Source organism: Mercenaria mercenaria, chromosome 3 (assembly GCF_021730395.1).
Source record: "Mercenaria mercenaria strain notata chromosome 3, MADL_Memer_1, whole genome shotgun sequence".
Taxonomy (NCBI): domain Eukaryota; kingdom Metazoa; phylum Mollusca; class Bivalvia; order Venerida; family Veneridae; genus Mercenaria; species Mercenaria mercenaria.
Window position 1 is genome coordinate 99,775,819 of NC_069363.1, and position 15,885 is coordinate 99,791,703.

The 15,885-nt window shown below is 36.5% G+C and overlaps 1 protein-coding gene across 1 annotated transcript in view; it reads right to left on the reverse strand.

Annotated features, from left to right (window-relative positions):
• Positions 1–15,885, reverse strand: part of LOC123523874 (ADP-ribosylation factor GTPase-activating protein 1-like) — a 59,673-nt gene that overhangs the window by 40,208 nt on the left and 3,580 nt on the right. The window contains exons 3-7 of the mRNA XM_045301613.2: positions 15,238–15,409; positions 14,512–14,702; positions 13,691–13,759; positions 12,779–12,884; positions 12,081–12,137 (exon numbers count right to left, since the gene is read on the reverse strand). Coding sequence (XP_045157548.2) covers positions 12,081–12,137; positions 12,779–12,884; positions 13,691–13,759; positions 14,512–14,702; positions 15,238–15,409 — 595 coding nt within the window. The remainder of the gene's footprint in view (positions 1–12,080; positions 12,138–12,778; positions 12,885–13,690; positions 13,760–14,511; positions 14,703–15,237; positions 15,410–15,885) is intronic.

Here is a 15,885-nt window from a genome sequence, read left to right on the forward strand (position 1 = left end):
ATCTGCACTGTTTGCTATTCAGTCAGTAAATTTTCAGTGAACACCCCTTCAAATAATAAATGGTATTGCTCAAATTGAATGATGGACCTGTTGATTTTAGAAATTTAGCAGGGTAAGGGTTAAGATTTCAGGAAGCGCAGAGGTTTCTTATTAACAAACCAAAGACATCTACACTGACGAGATAAAGAAACGCCTCATTCAAACTCGGTATACAATTTTTCGTTAACCGTGATTCAAAATTAGAAAAGAACAATTCCATTCGCAAATTAGATGCTTTACAAGAATTTATGGTCAATAAGAAATCAATTCATTGTCGCATTATGCTTAAATCTTGAATTTTAATAGCCCGGTCGGAGAAATTGCATTAGAAAAATCAGTAGCGCGTGTGGCCACCTCTGCTAGCAACCGCAGCAGCAAGGCGACGCCTCATAGAGCCGCACCAGTTGTGTAACAGATACCGTGTGATTCTGACCCACTCCTGGTGCAGCGCTGCTACCAGTTCCCGGACGTTTGCTGGCTGGGGTTGACGTTGGCGTAACCGCCGTCCGAGATAATCCCACGCGTGTTCAATCGGATTGCAGTCCGGTGAACACGCCGGCCAAGGTAAAACATTAATGTTTCTAGCCTGTAGAAAGTCCCTGGTGACGCGTGCAACGTGAGGTCGCGCGTTGTCGTGCTGATAGACTAATCCTTGATGTTGACGGAATAAAGGGACAACTACATGACGTAATATCTGGTCGATGTAACGCCTGGCTGTGAGATTACCTTGGCAAACGACGAGTTGGGACTTAAACCTATGGTTGATTGCTGCCCACACCATTACTCCACCTCCACCGTAACGATTGTGCTCCAAAACGCAATTGTTTGCGTAGCGTTCATGGCGTCGTCTATAGACAGGGATACGTCCGTCGGCGTTCCACAAGTTGAAACGCGACTCGTCACTGAACACTACGTTCTGCCAACGCTGGCCGCGATGGTTGCGGGCCCAAATAAGACGTTGTTGACGGTGGCGTAACGTTAGAATCAGACCGCGGTAGGGCCTACGACAGGTAATTCCGCGTTCGATTTCTCACTGTATGTCGACTAATTGGACGTCCACGGTTACCTACAACTATACGTGACGCAGATTGCGCCGTCACAAATTTGTCACGTAAATGACGTTGACGTATATAATTATCCTGTCGTATTGACGTTACACGCGGTCTACCTGAACGTGGTCTATCGATAGACGTTCCCGTGTCTCTAACACGTCGAATAAGACGCACAATTGTCGAACGAGAGACGTTAAAACGTCTAGCAACTTGTTCCTGCGTTCGCCCACATTCAAGCATAGCCAAAACCTGAGCCCTCTCTTCAGAATTCAGCCTCGGCATTACGAAAACTAATGTTTTTTTCAGAGAATAGCTGAAAATATGGTTGTGTGTCGTATTACACATGTACATGTGCAAAAATCGTTCAATCAAACCACATGGTTTACATGCACGGACTGCACGAGGAAATCATGACCAGGTACATGAAGTGAACAAATGGCTGAATGAAATCGCGCAAGTTTTTGTTCACTGTGTTTGTCGGTCAGAGTACATGTAGATTTACTACATTTCACAACAATTAAAAGCGTTAGGAAAAAAATAACGCCAAATTTCAATGAGGCGTTTCTTTATCTCCTCAGTATAGTTTAGTACGAATATCAAGGGAAAGCTTAGCACTACAATATTCTCTCAGACGATCTCCAATCAATATCAACACTAAAATACAGTCTAAAACAAGGATTATGCGAAATAAATGCAAGCTCAACATCACAATTTATTTCTTTTTCCTTCTAAGATGGTAAATAAAAGCAAGACCTGTGGCATTTGCGTGTGCTTGTAAAAGTGATTTAGCTGGTGAAGTGCATCTTGTGCAACAACATGTATACAAATAACACGAAGCCAAGAAAACTGTCAGATCGCTATTATTCATAGAGGGCAAATTTCCATGGACTTTGTGGTTACATCAATCAAAGAAACTTCCTCCCCGTGGAAATATAAAATCACTTTCCCATTTGATGTGAAATCATAAGTATTTTTGAGGGACTGATTTTCATAGATTTCGCAGATGTGCCACAAAATTAAATCCAGCTAAAAATTAAAATTCTTAGTTGTATTATCTTCAATAGTTGAAATTTATGTTACTATGAAACAAGTGTTTTGGCAAAAAAAAACATGAAAACTCATTCCAATAAAATTAATATTTTTTCTGCTAAATTTCTAAAATGGACTGGTCTATCATTCAATTTGAGCAGTACCACTGAATGCCAAATGGATGTTCACTCAAAATTCACTGACTGAATAGCGAACAGTGCAGACCATGATCAGCCTGCATGTCTGCACTGGTTGCAAAGACTAGAATTACATTCTGCATGCCCACAGGCAGAATGTCGAGCCTGCCAGCACCTTTGGCCTCTAAGTGTGACCTTGACCTTAGACCTAGGGACCTGGTTCTTGCGCATCACACTCCATTTCATAATGGTTTTAAACATTCATGCCAAGTTGCATCAAAATCCCACCATGCATGAAGAAGAAATGCTCCGGACAAACTTCAATTCGACCTTTGACCTCCAACTGTGACCTTGACCTTTAAAATATGGACATGGAGTTTGTGCATGACAGTCCTTCTCATTGAGGTAAAAATTCATGCCATATATAAACAAGATTGGTACATGCATGTCAAAGTTATGGTCCGTACAAACTTCTATTTGACCTTTGACCTTCAAGTGTGACACTGACCATTGAGATAGGAACATGTGGTTTGCACATGGCACTCCTTCTCATTGAGGTAAACATTCATGCCAAATATAAACAAGATTGGTTCATGCATGTCAAAGTTATGGTCCGGACAAAATCGGAAGGTCATTCATGCACGGACGGACACATGGAAAGACGCGTGCCTATACACTGACCCGCCATAAGTGACGACTATATCAAGCTCACCTCAAGCGGGCTCAACAACAAAACTAATTGCCGCCGGCAGGCTTTAGTTCTATTGATTTCACTGTACAGTCAAACCTGTGCTAAACTGGCCACCTCTGGTGTTTACAATAAAACCTTATACAGGCCATTATTTTTCTTCCAGTCTATCAGAAAATCTTGTTAACTTACCTTAAATCAGAGACCACTTTTCAGAATTACCATTGGTTTTTTTTCATTTATCAAAGCTGTTCTTTACAGACAAGTTTGACTGTATCACAAATTTGTGCCTTAAAATTTGCAATTTTGTCAAACACTGTTCCCGCTAAATCAAACAATTTCATAGTTTGCAAAATATTGGTAAGTGTGAAAAAAAACTACATTAACTTAAAAACAGAACCTGGAAAGTTACTGCCAGTCACCCCATTTGCACATATGTCACATGCATAAAAATTGTTAATTTAAAAAATAAATAACAGTCAATAGCTTTTTGTTTGGGTAAAAAATACAATGTACATGGCCATGCTGAATGAAAAAATCATTAACTAACACTGCAAATGCCTGTTAAAACTTTCATGTAACAATGTATTCCTTCCACGGGCAACATCTGGCAAAATGCCGGTATCTCAAATGATGATATATAATAATTATGTAACAAATCATGGCCAACATAGTATTGTGACCTCTGGAATATTTCATATTTTATAGAGTCAATAGATTTTATAGGACTTTAAATGTAACCACAGTATATAATTTTATTGAAGAACTTCCACCAGTCAATGTCATGTCCAGGGACTGACATGGCCCTTCACTGTCGCCTGTCAGCAATAAAAGGGCCTAAGTGGAACAACATTATTTGTACAACGTACCGGTATCTGACCTTCCATCCAAAGGGCTACTTTCAAACTGAAACATTTTGTAGAAGGATTAGGGTTAGTCTATGTTCAAAGATAACTCCTGAGGCTACTCAAATTTTGTATAATTATGTCCCTTTTCTTCTTAAAACACTGCTAGATAATCAGAGCCAAGACTGATGAAGTCAGAATATATAACAGAATTATTTTTTTCTAAGAAAAAAAAGAGATTATCTAGTCAGTATCCAGATTAGATAGAGCTAGTAAAACAGCTAGTTCATTCTTCAGTTTTGGTCTAAAGTTAGTTAAGTCTTCAACTTCTAGTTTTTTGGACTGACTGATCTGCCGGGCAAGACTTCCGAGCACTAAGCCTTCAGACTATTTGGCCATGGACTTTTTGCATGTAACCACAAAAACATCCCTTTCTACAAAAAATACCATTTTCTTATCACTCAGTCATTACAAATTTCACCATGCCAAATATTTTTACATCTAAAAAAGAAATATTCTCTTTTGTAATTCCCTTGCTAGCTTGGCATCACATCTGTATTCCTGCCAGGGACTACTGCATCTGTATTCCTGCCACGGACTACTGCAATAAATTTGTTGTCAATTTGTTTTGATCAAGTAAAGCTATAAATAAGCTGCAGATTTTCTGAGGATCAATCCCTGTGAAACCAAATACATCATAATATCATTTCTCATTATCTCCAAGCCCATCCATAATTAGCTGTAAAAATGGAAGATTTGGCCAATAGAAACATCATTAATCAATCTACTATACTGAGCAAGCAGAATTACAAATATTATTAGCTGCTATTCAGCAAATATGATTTAATCATATAACTGCAGCTAAAACTGGGTTACATTTTGGTTCCATTTCTCATCTATGCCAAGACAGATTGTCACTGCAGTAAATTAGTTATTCCTTTAATTGCGTAACAGCATTAGTAGGTTAAATCTTACCAGATCAAGGGGGACAACCAATGTATAATTGTTGTCTAAGTCTACTGTTTAAAAAACAGGAACCAAACAAGAAAGTACGATATCATTCTGTTATTCATCAGACCAGTGTAACCTTCACTAATTCTAAGCATCGCACACCACAAAATTGTGCTTCATATTTTGACGAAGACATAAAGGTCGAAACTAGTAAAGAATGTGTTGTCTTGGTAATTTTAAATCCTTTTGATCTTCATATTTGAACTAAGACTAAATTTCGAGGGCTTGGTGCAAAACTATTGTAAGTGTATATAAATAAAGAACAAGATACAATAGTTTTGCGCCAAGCCCTCGTAATGTTAACTGTAATGTACTAGATTAATTCATTTGGTAAAATCAGTTACTTATTAAGTCTTGTTTAGGGAACAGTCAATACTTATTTTCAAAGATTGTCGGGCCAACTTCAGAACTGTTGCCGACAACCAAAGATAAATGTATACAAGTCTGCACAACAAACAAGAGGGCCATGATGGTCCTATATATCGCTCACCAGAGTTGATCCGGCCTACTAGTTTTTGACCCCACATGACCAGGAGTTGAACTTGACCTAAAGATCATCAAGACAAACATTCTGATTAAATTTCATAAAGATTTGGTTACAACTGTCTCCTCTAGAGTGTTCAAAAACTTTTCTCTTGATTTGACCAAGTGACCTAGTTTTTGACCCAACATGACCCAGATTCGAACCTGACCTACAGATTATCAAAACAAACATTCCGACTAATACTCATCAGTTTCAAACTTAAGTTGTGGTCTCTAAGAGTGTTGAAAACATTTTCCTTTGATCTGGCCTAGTGACCTAGTTTTTGAACCCACATGACCCAGATTCAAACTTGACTAGAAATGATAAGACAAACATTCTGACCCAGTTTCATAAAGATTGAGTTACAACTGTCGCCTCTAAAGTGTTCACAAGCTTTTCCTTTGATTTGACCAGGTGACCTAGTTTTTTAACACACATGACCCAGATTTGATCTTGACCTAGGTATCATCAAGCCAAACTTTTTGACTAAGTTTCATAAATATTGGGACACAACTGTGGCCTCTAGAGTGTTCACAAGCTTTCCCTTTGATTTGACCAGGTGACCTAGTTTTTGATCCAACATGACCCAGTTTCACACTTCATCTTGAGATCATCAAGACTAACATTCTGACCAAGTGTCATAAAGATTGGGTCAAAAATGTGGTCTCTAGAGTGTTCACAAGCTTTTCCTTTGATCTGACCTACTGACCTAGTTTTTGAGCCCACAAGACCCAGTTTCAAACTTGACCTAGAGATCATCAAGACTAACATTCTGACCAAGTTTCATAAAGATTGGGTCATAATGTGGTCTCTTAAGAGTGTTCACAAGCTTTTCCTTTGATCTGACCTACTGTTCCAGTTTTTGACCCCACATGACCCAATCTCGAACTTGACCTAGAATTCATCAAGGCTAACATTCTGACCAAGTTTCATACAGATTGTTCACAAATGTGGTCTCTAGAGTGTTCACAAGCTTTTCCTTTGATCTGACCTACTGACCTAGTTTTTGACCCCACATGACCCAGTTTCGAACTTGACCTAGAAATTATCAAGACTAACATTCTGACCAAGTTTCATGAAGATTGGGTCAAAAATGTGGTCTCTAGAGCGTTCACAAGCTTTTCCTTGATCTGAACTACTGACCTAGTTTTTGACCCCACATGACCCAGTTTGTGCTCTGGTGAGCTAAAAATGAAACATTGTGAAGTGTCAAAATACTCTTAAAAATAAAATACTATACTGACGATCACAGATATCTCCTGACAGCTAAAGAATTCTACAGATACTCTACATTTTCTTTCCAAAGGATAAGGACTTAACCCTTACCATGCTAAATTTCTACAATGAACTTGTCCATCTTTCAATTAGGACAGTACCATTAACTGTTAAAAGGGGTGTTTACTAAAAAGATACTGACTGAATGGCGAACAGTGCAGATCTTGATCGTCGCATAGGCAGAATCAATCATGTCCAGCATGATAAGGGTTTATGTTAAATGAAAATTGCTAGACATATTCCTGTCATACTTATGAAATATTTACAAACTGAAATATATATATGCGATCTATCCCACTGAATAATGGTTGCCACTAAAATCAATTGATTTCCACCAGATCCTTTTTTCATGGTTTTCATATTCAAGTTTAAGGGGTTTACAAAGTTATGTCTAACAATTTTAGTGAATGTAACATAACTGCAACAGATATAGTAAAACATATATTCGGCCCGACAGTGTGTGGGAACAGTTTGCTACAAATAGAACAGTTAATGAAATAAAATAAACCATTTATCTGAAATGTAAGACATATGAATAGTTTACTCAGTCATTCAAAATGTTGATAGGTTCACAATGATGACCCAGAACTTTGATTAATTGCAGATTTTCTTATCTGAGGAAACCTAACTTTTCCAAAACAAGTTGCCCTCAGGGCAAGTCCGACTTAATATTACCTTACCTGCACTGATTTCAACTTCCCTAGCAAGTTTAATGAACATTAACATAAATGTTATAAAATGATTTAACTTTATTTGTAATTAGCAGTGCAGAAAAGATTATTCAAACAAGATACCATCTCCTAGAAAGCCTTAAATTTGTTGTTGCCTTTGCAGGAATACTTGTTACGATGATTTTTAACTTTCTGGGGCAATTAATGCTTTAAACAAATCTAATGATTTAATCAAAACGAGACCACCTTTAACACTGAGAAAATTCAGAACAAGAAAATAAACAAACAGTACTTCAATCACAGCTTCTGTAAAATCTTTAGTGTGTGTGAAACAAAAACTCAACTACTATACTGTTAAACAGCTTACATCCAATCCCAATGAAATTGAGAAAAATGATAATTTTCCACCAGATGAACAAGAGTTGTTCATAAGACAGTGCTATAAGTTATTCATAAGACAGTGCTATTTTTAAGTCATAAAAGGGCCAAAATTTTCATTATCATCAGGTAAGACTTATGCAACAGAATTATTTCATAACAATGTAAAATTTTATTAAACCAATGGTAACACTTCAACCAAAGTTTCTACCTCAAAAAATGGGCCATAAATTTAATTGAATTCAACCAAGAGTTGTCTAACCTGTTTATGTAACAGAAGGATGCCTTGAGTGATGTTTAAATCCAATAGTTATTACTGAGATAAAACTTGACAATTGTTTGCAAAACATTAATCATATTTTGTATGACGAAAACGACAATAATTCCTATCAAAATCAATCTTGTGTAGTTTCAATCCTACACATACAACGGTAACTGAGATACAACCTTGCACTCAAAACTTCAACCAAGGTGTGACACCTTACCAACACTGAGTATTCTGTAGCAGAAAAGCACTCACAATTAAAAAGGTATAAAGCACAAAAGGCAAACTTTTACTGATACTCTTTCAGTGAATAGTATATGACTGTGTTCTTTGTATCCAAGGTATCTGTGTTAGCTACAACTGTGTTTTACTTTATTATACAGAAAGTAAACTGTTTAAAAAATATAACAAAATGTAAAATACATAGATACGATAATGTGTCTTCAACAAAACATATGATACAGAACATAAGATTTTACCACAGTGAAACACAACACAATATCTCGCCTACCTGTGACCAACTATACACCTGACAGCACAGAAGGATAGAAAGGCAATCATTAAATATAAAGTTATCATCATTACATTCAAGCTCCTTTTCAGAGATTTTGATAATTTTAAATAGTTTTTTTATGCATTTATTTTTCATTTTCTGTTTTTTTAAGTCACATCTACACAGGTTAGGTTATATCATAATTTTCTGGCTTTAAATCATGAAGAACCCAGGTGCATCTCTGGACTTTACTTCAGGCACTTGGGGGCAACAGGGTAGACCCATTGTTGTAAGCCAGCGGATGACTCATATGACAACACAAGCAGGGCTCAAACAGAAAGATGAGAGGTTATTTCTGATCTCTGGTATAAACTTATTGTCAGTATAATGTAATCAATGATCAAAAGGCTCAAAAATCATTGAAACACTAAGAAGATCAGAAAAATTTTATAGAGGTCCATGCCAGGATGCTACTGACCACATTTAGTGAAATGCTGACCAGCTGTTTCAGAGAAGAAAATGTCAAAGTAAAATGTTGATGCAGAATCAACCATCTATACCATAAAACCAGAAGTTTTTGTTTTTTTAAATCACTTAAAAACCGTGATCTTACTGACTGATGGATTTTCTTTGGGTTAAATCTTTTCAGTTTTCAACAGAACTTCATCAAAAAGCTCCATATACTGAAATTTCTTTTAAACTATTTCATTGAGACGCTCTTCACTGTTTTCAAAATAATTCATCTTCCTTCCCTTTCTACTAGGCAGAAAATTCCACAACTTTCTAAAAGTTACCTCATTCTCAAACAAAACAAGAAAGTCAATTATAAACAAGAGCCTTAGAAATCTGAAATAATTACAATTTCTTTTGATCTTCTGCTTTATCACAGATCTCAAACAAATAGCTAATCATACAAAAACAGCCCCGAACAATTAATTTCTTTTCTGTTTATTTCCTTAGTGTTTATGTCATTATGGCAATTTAACGCTCCTGAAAGTAATTCTCCACCAGTTTTATGTACTTACTGTTATTATTAGTAAAGTGGATATTGCTGGTCAGATCTTCTTAATGCAGTAATACAAATTAAAATATTGTCATAAATATTTGGTCCATTTTGCAATTTTGAACATATTTTTGTATAATTTTAACAACTTTTTCTTTATTTGGCTACAGCCAATTATTGGCCCTGGACTATGCAATGCCTTGTTGGTTCCTATTTTTCACAAAATCAATGGGGGAAATCTGGTCTGAACTGATCTATATTTTTATTAAGTTTCATGAAGATCCATCAATGGGTTACTATGTTTTGTGGAAATTGATGAACTTAAAAACAATTAAAGGTCAATACCTCTGCAGTTACTGAAGAGATCTAGATGAAACATATGCATGCACACTAGTTGTTTATAGTTTTATAAAATTTATAAATAATTGAAGGGCAATAACACTTAACACTTAAGGCAGGCTGTCTAGCATACCCCGACAAAAAATTAGGGCTAATTTTAGGGCAATTTGTACAAAAAAATAGGGCTAAAATTAGGAATTTGGTACAATTTTAAGGAAATTTTAGGGCTAAATTTAGGAATTTTCAAATCAAAATACGGACTTTAAAGACCATGATTGTAATGTGCTTACCTTTATGTGATTGACATAAAAGTAACTCACAAATAGTGCTTTATTTACAGAAAAGACGTCTCCTAGCTTTCCACTGTTTTGAACTGTGCTAAATTGTTTTTTTCTGAATTAGAAGAACTTTTAAACAACATTTAAAACATTTTCTCTTTTTAATCATTGCAAAAAAGTTAAAAAATTAGGAATCTTTGTGAAAAAATAGGGCCTTTTTAGGAATTTCCTTTGATTTTTTTAAAAAAAAAAATAGGAAAAAGTAGGAATTTTAGGGACGCTAGACAGCCTGTTAAGGGCCTCCGTGGCCGAGTGGTTAAGGTCGCTGACTTCAAATAACTTGCCCCTCATCGATGTGGGTTTGAGCCTCACTCGATGCGTTGATTTCTTCATGTGAGGAAGCCATCCAGCTGGCTTACGGAAGGACGGTGGTTCTACCCAGGTGCCCGCTCGTGATGAAATAATGCACAGAGGGGCACCTGGGGTCTTCCTCCACCATTAAAAGCTGGAAAGTTGCCATATGACCTATCAAGTGTCGGTGCGACGTTAAATCCAACCAACCAACCAACATTTAACAAAATGATACGATCCTTATGAAACTGCCCCTGCACTATAGCCCGATAGTGATCTACATTTGTATAGAGTTTCATGTAATATAATAATTATGTATCTGTTTAAATTTTTAAAAATTTTAAAGAATGTAATTCATCGCTCATTTAGCCTGCTCTCGTGAGACAGAAATGATGGATTAATGACTTAAACACAGTATTTGGCAAAATTATACCAGAGGTTTAGTTAACAAGAGGACCATGATGGTCCTGAATCGCTCACCTCTTCCCACATGACCCAGTTTTGAGTATGACGTCGTTTTTTCTATTATTTGACATAGTGACCTAGTTTTTGAGCTCATGTGACCCAGTTTTGAACTTGACCTAGATATTATCAAGATATAAATTCTGACCAATTTTCAAGAAGATCCATTCAAAAATATGGTCTCTAGAGAGGTCACAATGTTTTTCTATTATTTGACCTATTGACCTAGTTTTCGAAGGTACGTGACCCTGTTTTGAATTTTACCTAGATATCATCAAGGTGAACATTCTCACTAATTTTCATGAAGATCTCATGAAAAATATGGCCTCTAGAGAGGTCACAAGGTTTTTCTATTTTTATACCTACTGGCCTAGTTTTTGACCGCACGTGACCCAGTTTCAAAATGACCTAGATATCATCAAGGTGAACATTCAGATCAATTTTCATGAAGATCCATTGAAAAATATGGCCTCTAGAGAGGTCAAAAGATTTTTATAATCTTAGACCTACTGAGCTAGTTTTTGACCGCAGTTGACCCAGTTTCAAACTTGACCTAGATATCATCAAGATGAACATTCAGACCAACTTTCATACAGATCCCATGAAAAATGTGGCCTTTAGAGAGGTCACAAGGTTTTTCTATTATTTGACCTACTGACCTAGTTTTTGACCGCACGTGACCAAGTTTCGAACTTGACCTAGATATCATCAAGGTGAAAGTTCTGACCAATTTTCATGAAGATCTTGTGAAATATATGGCCTCTAGAGAGGTCACAAGGTTTTTCTATTTTTAGACCTACTGACCTAGTTTTTGACCGCACGTGACCAAGTTTCGAACTTGACCTAGATATCATCAAGGTGAACATTCTGACCAATTTTCATGAAGACCTTGTGAAATATATGGCCTCTAGAGAGGTCACAAGGTTTTTCTATTTTTAGACCTACTGACCTAGTTTTTGAAGGCACGTGACCCAGTTTCGAACTTGACCTAGATATTATCAAGATGAACATTCTGACCAACTTTCATAAAGATCCCATGAAAATGTGACCTCTAGAGTGGTCACAAACAAAAGTTTACGGACGGACGGACAGACGACGGACAACGGACACCGCGCAATCACAAAAGCTCACCTTGTCACTTTGTGACAGGTGAGCTAATGATCAGCCTTCTAACTAGGAAGATCTCAGAGGCAGCTGGTACAGATATTCTTATAAGAACAACTTCAAAGGTCAATTCTTACCTTTTCTGAGGCCACAGAGGCAAATTTTGTTGCACCAGATGCAAATGTTGACCAGCCCTACAATAAACAAAAATTTTATCAAATATATTAACAGGTATTCTGAATATTGAAATCTGCATGCTGCAGTCATTCATGCAAATATAAATTACTACAATAGTATCTTCAGATACATGTTGTGATAAAATTTTTGAATATCCGCTTCTTTCATCTATCATATCCAAATTTTAATGCAACTTATTGTGTGATAAAAACTTTATTTTGGTGGTGGAGGAAGACCCCAGATGTCCCTCTGGACATTATTTCTGGTACAGACAGGCAGCATGGGTAGAATCACCGACTTGAGTAGATGGCTTCCTCACATGAAAGTATTCTACACCAAAAGTGAGGTTTCTAACCTACAGCAGTGAGGGGCAAGTGATTTTACATCAGCCACCTTAACACTTGACCACAGGCCCCTGTTCTGATTGCTTAAACCAAAAATCTTCGCATACCATACAAGTATGAAATCTCCACCTCTTTACAAAGGGGTAAACTGCATTTAGCATAATCTTACATGATGCTAGTATACGAGCACAATCAACAGAACCCAGTCACTTTAAGAAATACATCTTCAAGACCAGTGTCTTTCAACTGGAACTACAATTACAATAAATACGATTTCTAAGCATTTTGAAAGTATATATAAAACTGCAACTTACACTAGATAAACTGGACATAGTGTTTTCAAAGAAGTCATCTTCCTTTTTCTTTTCTACCGTGTTTCCAAACCCTGCATATTTTCCTCCTTGACTTGGTGGCAAATGACTGCAAAATTATGAAAGAGATAGTGTGAAATAAAGCCTCCTTTGTGGCTTCAACTTTCTATACTAAATAGTGCACTAACTATTTGACACCAGTGCTTGAGGACCATACATGAAGCAAAATTTAAGCATTCCCTTAAAAATATGTCTATTGGAAACCTTTCTCACAGTTTTGATGTGTATAGCTTATATCTGCAAATTAAAACTAGGCAATCAGTAACACCGATGGATGCTCCCTGAAGCAAATATCCAAAAAGGGGGCCAATTCAAAAACAGGCTCATATAGAGTTATGGTTCTTAGTTACTGCACTTCCTCTCACTGACCTCTATAACTGTGTCAAGTACTGAGTCAATCATTTTTCAAGTAATACACCGGAAAAGTGTTCATACATAAAGGGAGATAATTAAAAAATGGGGTCAACTAGTTATGGTTCTTTGACACTGCACTTTTTCTCACTGACCTCTATCAATATGTAAAGTATCAAGTCAATCCCTTTCATAGTTTTGGACTTAGGCTCCAGACAAGCTTTTTACAAAAAGGGTGATAATTCAAAAATGAGACCACCTAGATTATGATTCTTAATCACTGCACTTTCTCTCAATGAGCTCTATTATTGTGTGAAGTTACAACTTAGTAACTTCAATACTTTTTGAGTAATGCTCTAGACAAGAAGTGTGACTAAAGGACAGATGGACAAGGTGGTGACTATAATGCTCCCCCCTTTGGGGTGCATAATAATGGAACTTTTGTGATCTTCATTCATACAAGAGACTACAAGTATACTTCAGACCATTGCTAGATGCACTTACTCTGGTCTTGTGGCATTTTCCATCTGTCTTCTTCCAAAGAAATCTTCTTTATGTTTCTTAATGTCCTCTCTGCAAGACACAGATAACACAAAACATCAACTTATGAACTGGTCTGGCATGAAATTAGAAATGTCAGCTCATAAATATGTAAATTAAGACTTGACAAATAATGTACATAGTACAATAAACAAACTAGTAACAACCTTTAAAACTGCCATTCCTCTTATAGCATTACAATCCACATAATGAAATGAGCCATGCCATGGGAAAACCAACATAGTGGGTATGCGACCAGCATGGATTCAGACCAGCCTGCGCATCCGCGCAGTCTGGTCAGGATCCATGCTATTCACTATTAGTTTCTCCAATTCCAATAGGCTTTAAAAGCGAACAGCATGGAGCCTGACCAGACTGTGCGGGTGCGCAGGCTGGTCTGGATTCATGCTGGTCGCATACCCACTATGTTGGTTTTCTCATGGCGCGGCTCAAATTGTTAAATTACTTAACCAAAAACATTATTTCCCCAACAAAATATAATACCTCATTTTCTATGACAATCATTTAACCAAATCTCTCAAATCTCTGGTCATTTATTATGGAATAGACACAGTAGTTTATATTTTTCTCAATAACAAGTTCAGACATCAAATCATTTCATATCATTTACACACTACATAAACAGAAATATAGAATATACTCAATAATCGATGTTTATGAAAGTCCTTACTTTCAACTCACAGATGTAAAATATTCTCACTTGTGTGTGTAAAAACTGTCTTAACCTTTGACCTATTTCCAAACAAGTCAATAATTTAACTTACGATGAGAAAGAGTCTTGGTAGCCACTACTTGTGAAGCTGGAGTTACTACTAGTAGTACTACTGTCCTGGTGACCCATTCTTGGATAACTCTGTGAAGGTTTTAGGCCAGCGGAGGCTGCAACAAATGGTTTATGATGACGCGCTGATGATGTATCTATACTCCATGGTTTTCCTTCTGCTAATGTCGAAATCTGGGAAAATATACATAAAAGGTTTATGAGGAAGAATGATTAAGTTGTACAAAAATTGTTCAGTTTGTGTCGAAAAACAGCAACATCTGGCCCCTGTGACCTTTGATCAAGTGATTCCAAAATCAATAGGGGTCAACTACTCTGCATATCCAATCCTCCTATGAAGTTTCAACATTCTTGGTCAAGTGGTTTTCACGGTATTGATCAGAAACTGTTTTCCATGTTCAGGCCCCTGTAACCTTGACCTTTGATCCACTGCACCCAAAAACGATAACAAAGAGGTCATCTACTCATCTAAGCCCTATCATCCTTTGAAGGTTCTAGGTTAAATGGTTCTCCAATTGTTGATCGGACATGAAGTGTGACAGACCAACTGACAGGGCAAAAACAATGAGAAGACATAATGCCTTGAAAATGTTTCAACCAATATTGAAATCACAGTAAAATTTTTAAGTCAATGCACTCAATTCAGTAGATTTCTCTGTATCATAAATTTCTTAGAAGATCTAAATATTATAATTTATGTATAACATACCTTGTCCCTGTATAAAGCAGCAGCTCTGGAGTTATACTTTTCTTGTAGAGACATTCCTGGTTTATAGTCTGATTGAGATTCAAAGAACTCCTTAGCTTTTCTGTTACCCCCAGCCTTCATCTTCTCTAGCTCTATGTCCTTCCATTTGTCCATACTCACAGATCGCACAAAACTGAAAAACCCATTCAGTATTAATATCTTTCTAAATTTATTTTTATATACATTTTACTATAGCATTATCTTACCAATGTCTTTCATTTCATTTATTTGTCTACACATTTTTTTTTCTTAATACTGTGAGGAAAATAGCCAAACATTATTTATACCCTTACTGAATTGCTTGTAGGTCACTAGTCAAAAACTATTTGCTCCAGAACACGTGTTGAACTATAGACCAGACAACTGTACAAACTATGGACAAGCAATTTATATGAATGAATCATGAAGTAATTCAGAATATAAGATGCTAAGTGTATGACTGTTTAAGTACAGTCAAAAATTCCTATTTAGAATCAAAATACATATTGCTTCATCTAATCAAATTAAAGTCCAATTACACTGTTTAAATACTCTTGCTGGTGAGAATTATTCTAAAAGACACTAATGCACAGATTCTTTTTCCAGAAAACAAGTTATCACAATGACAGA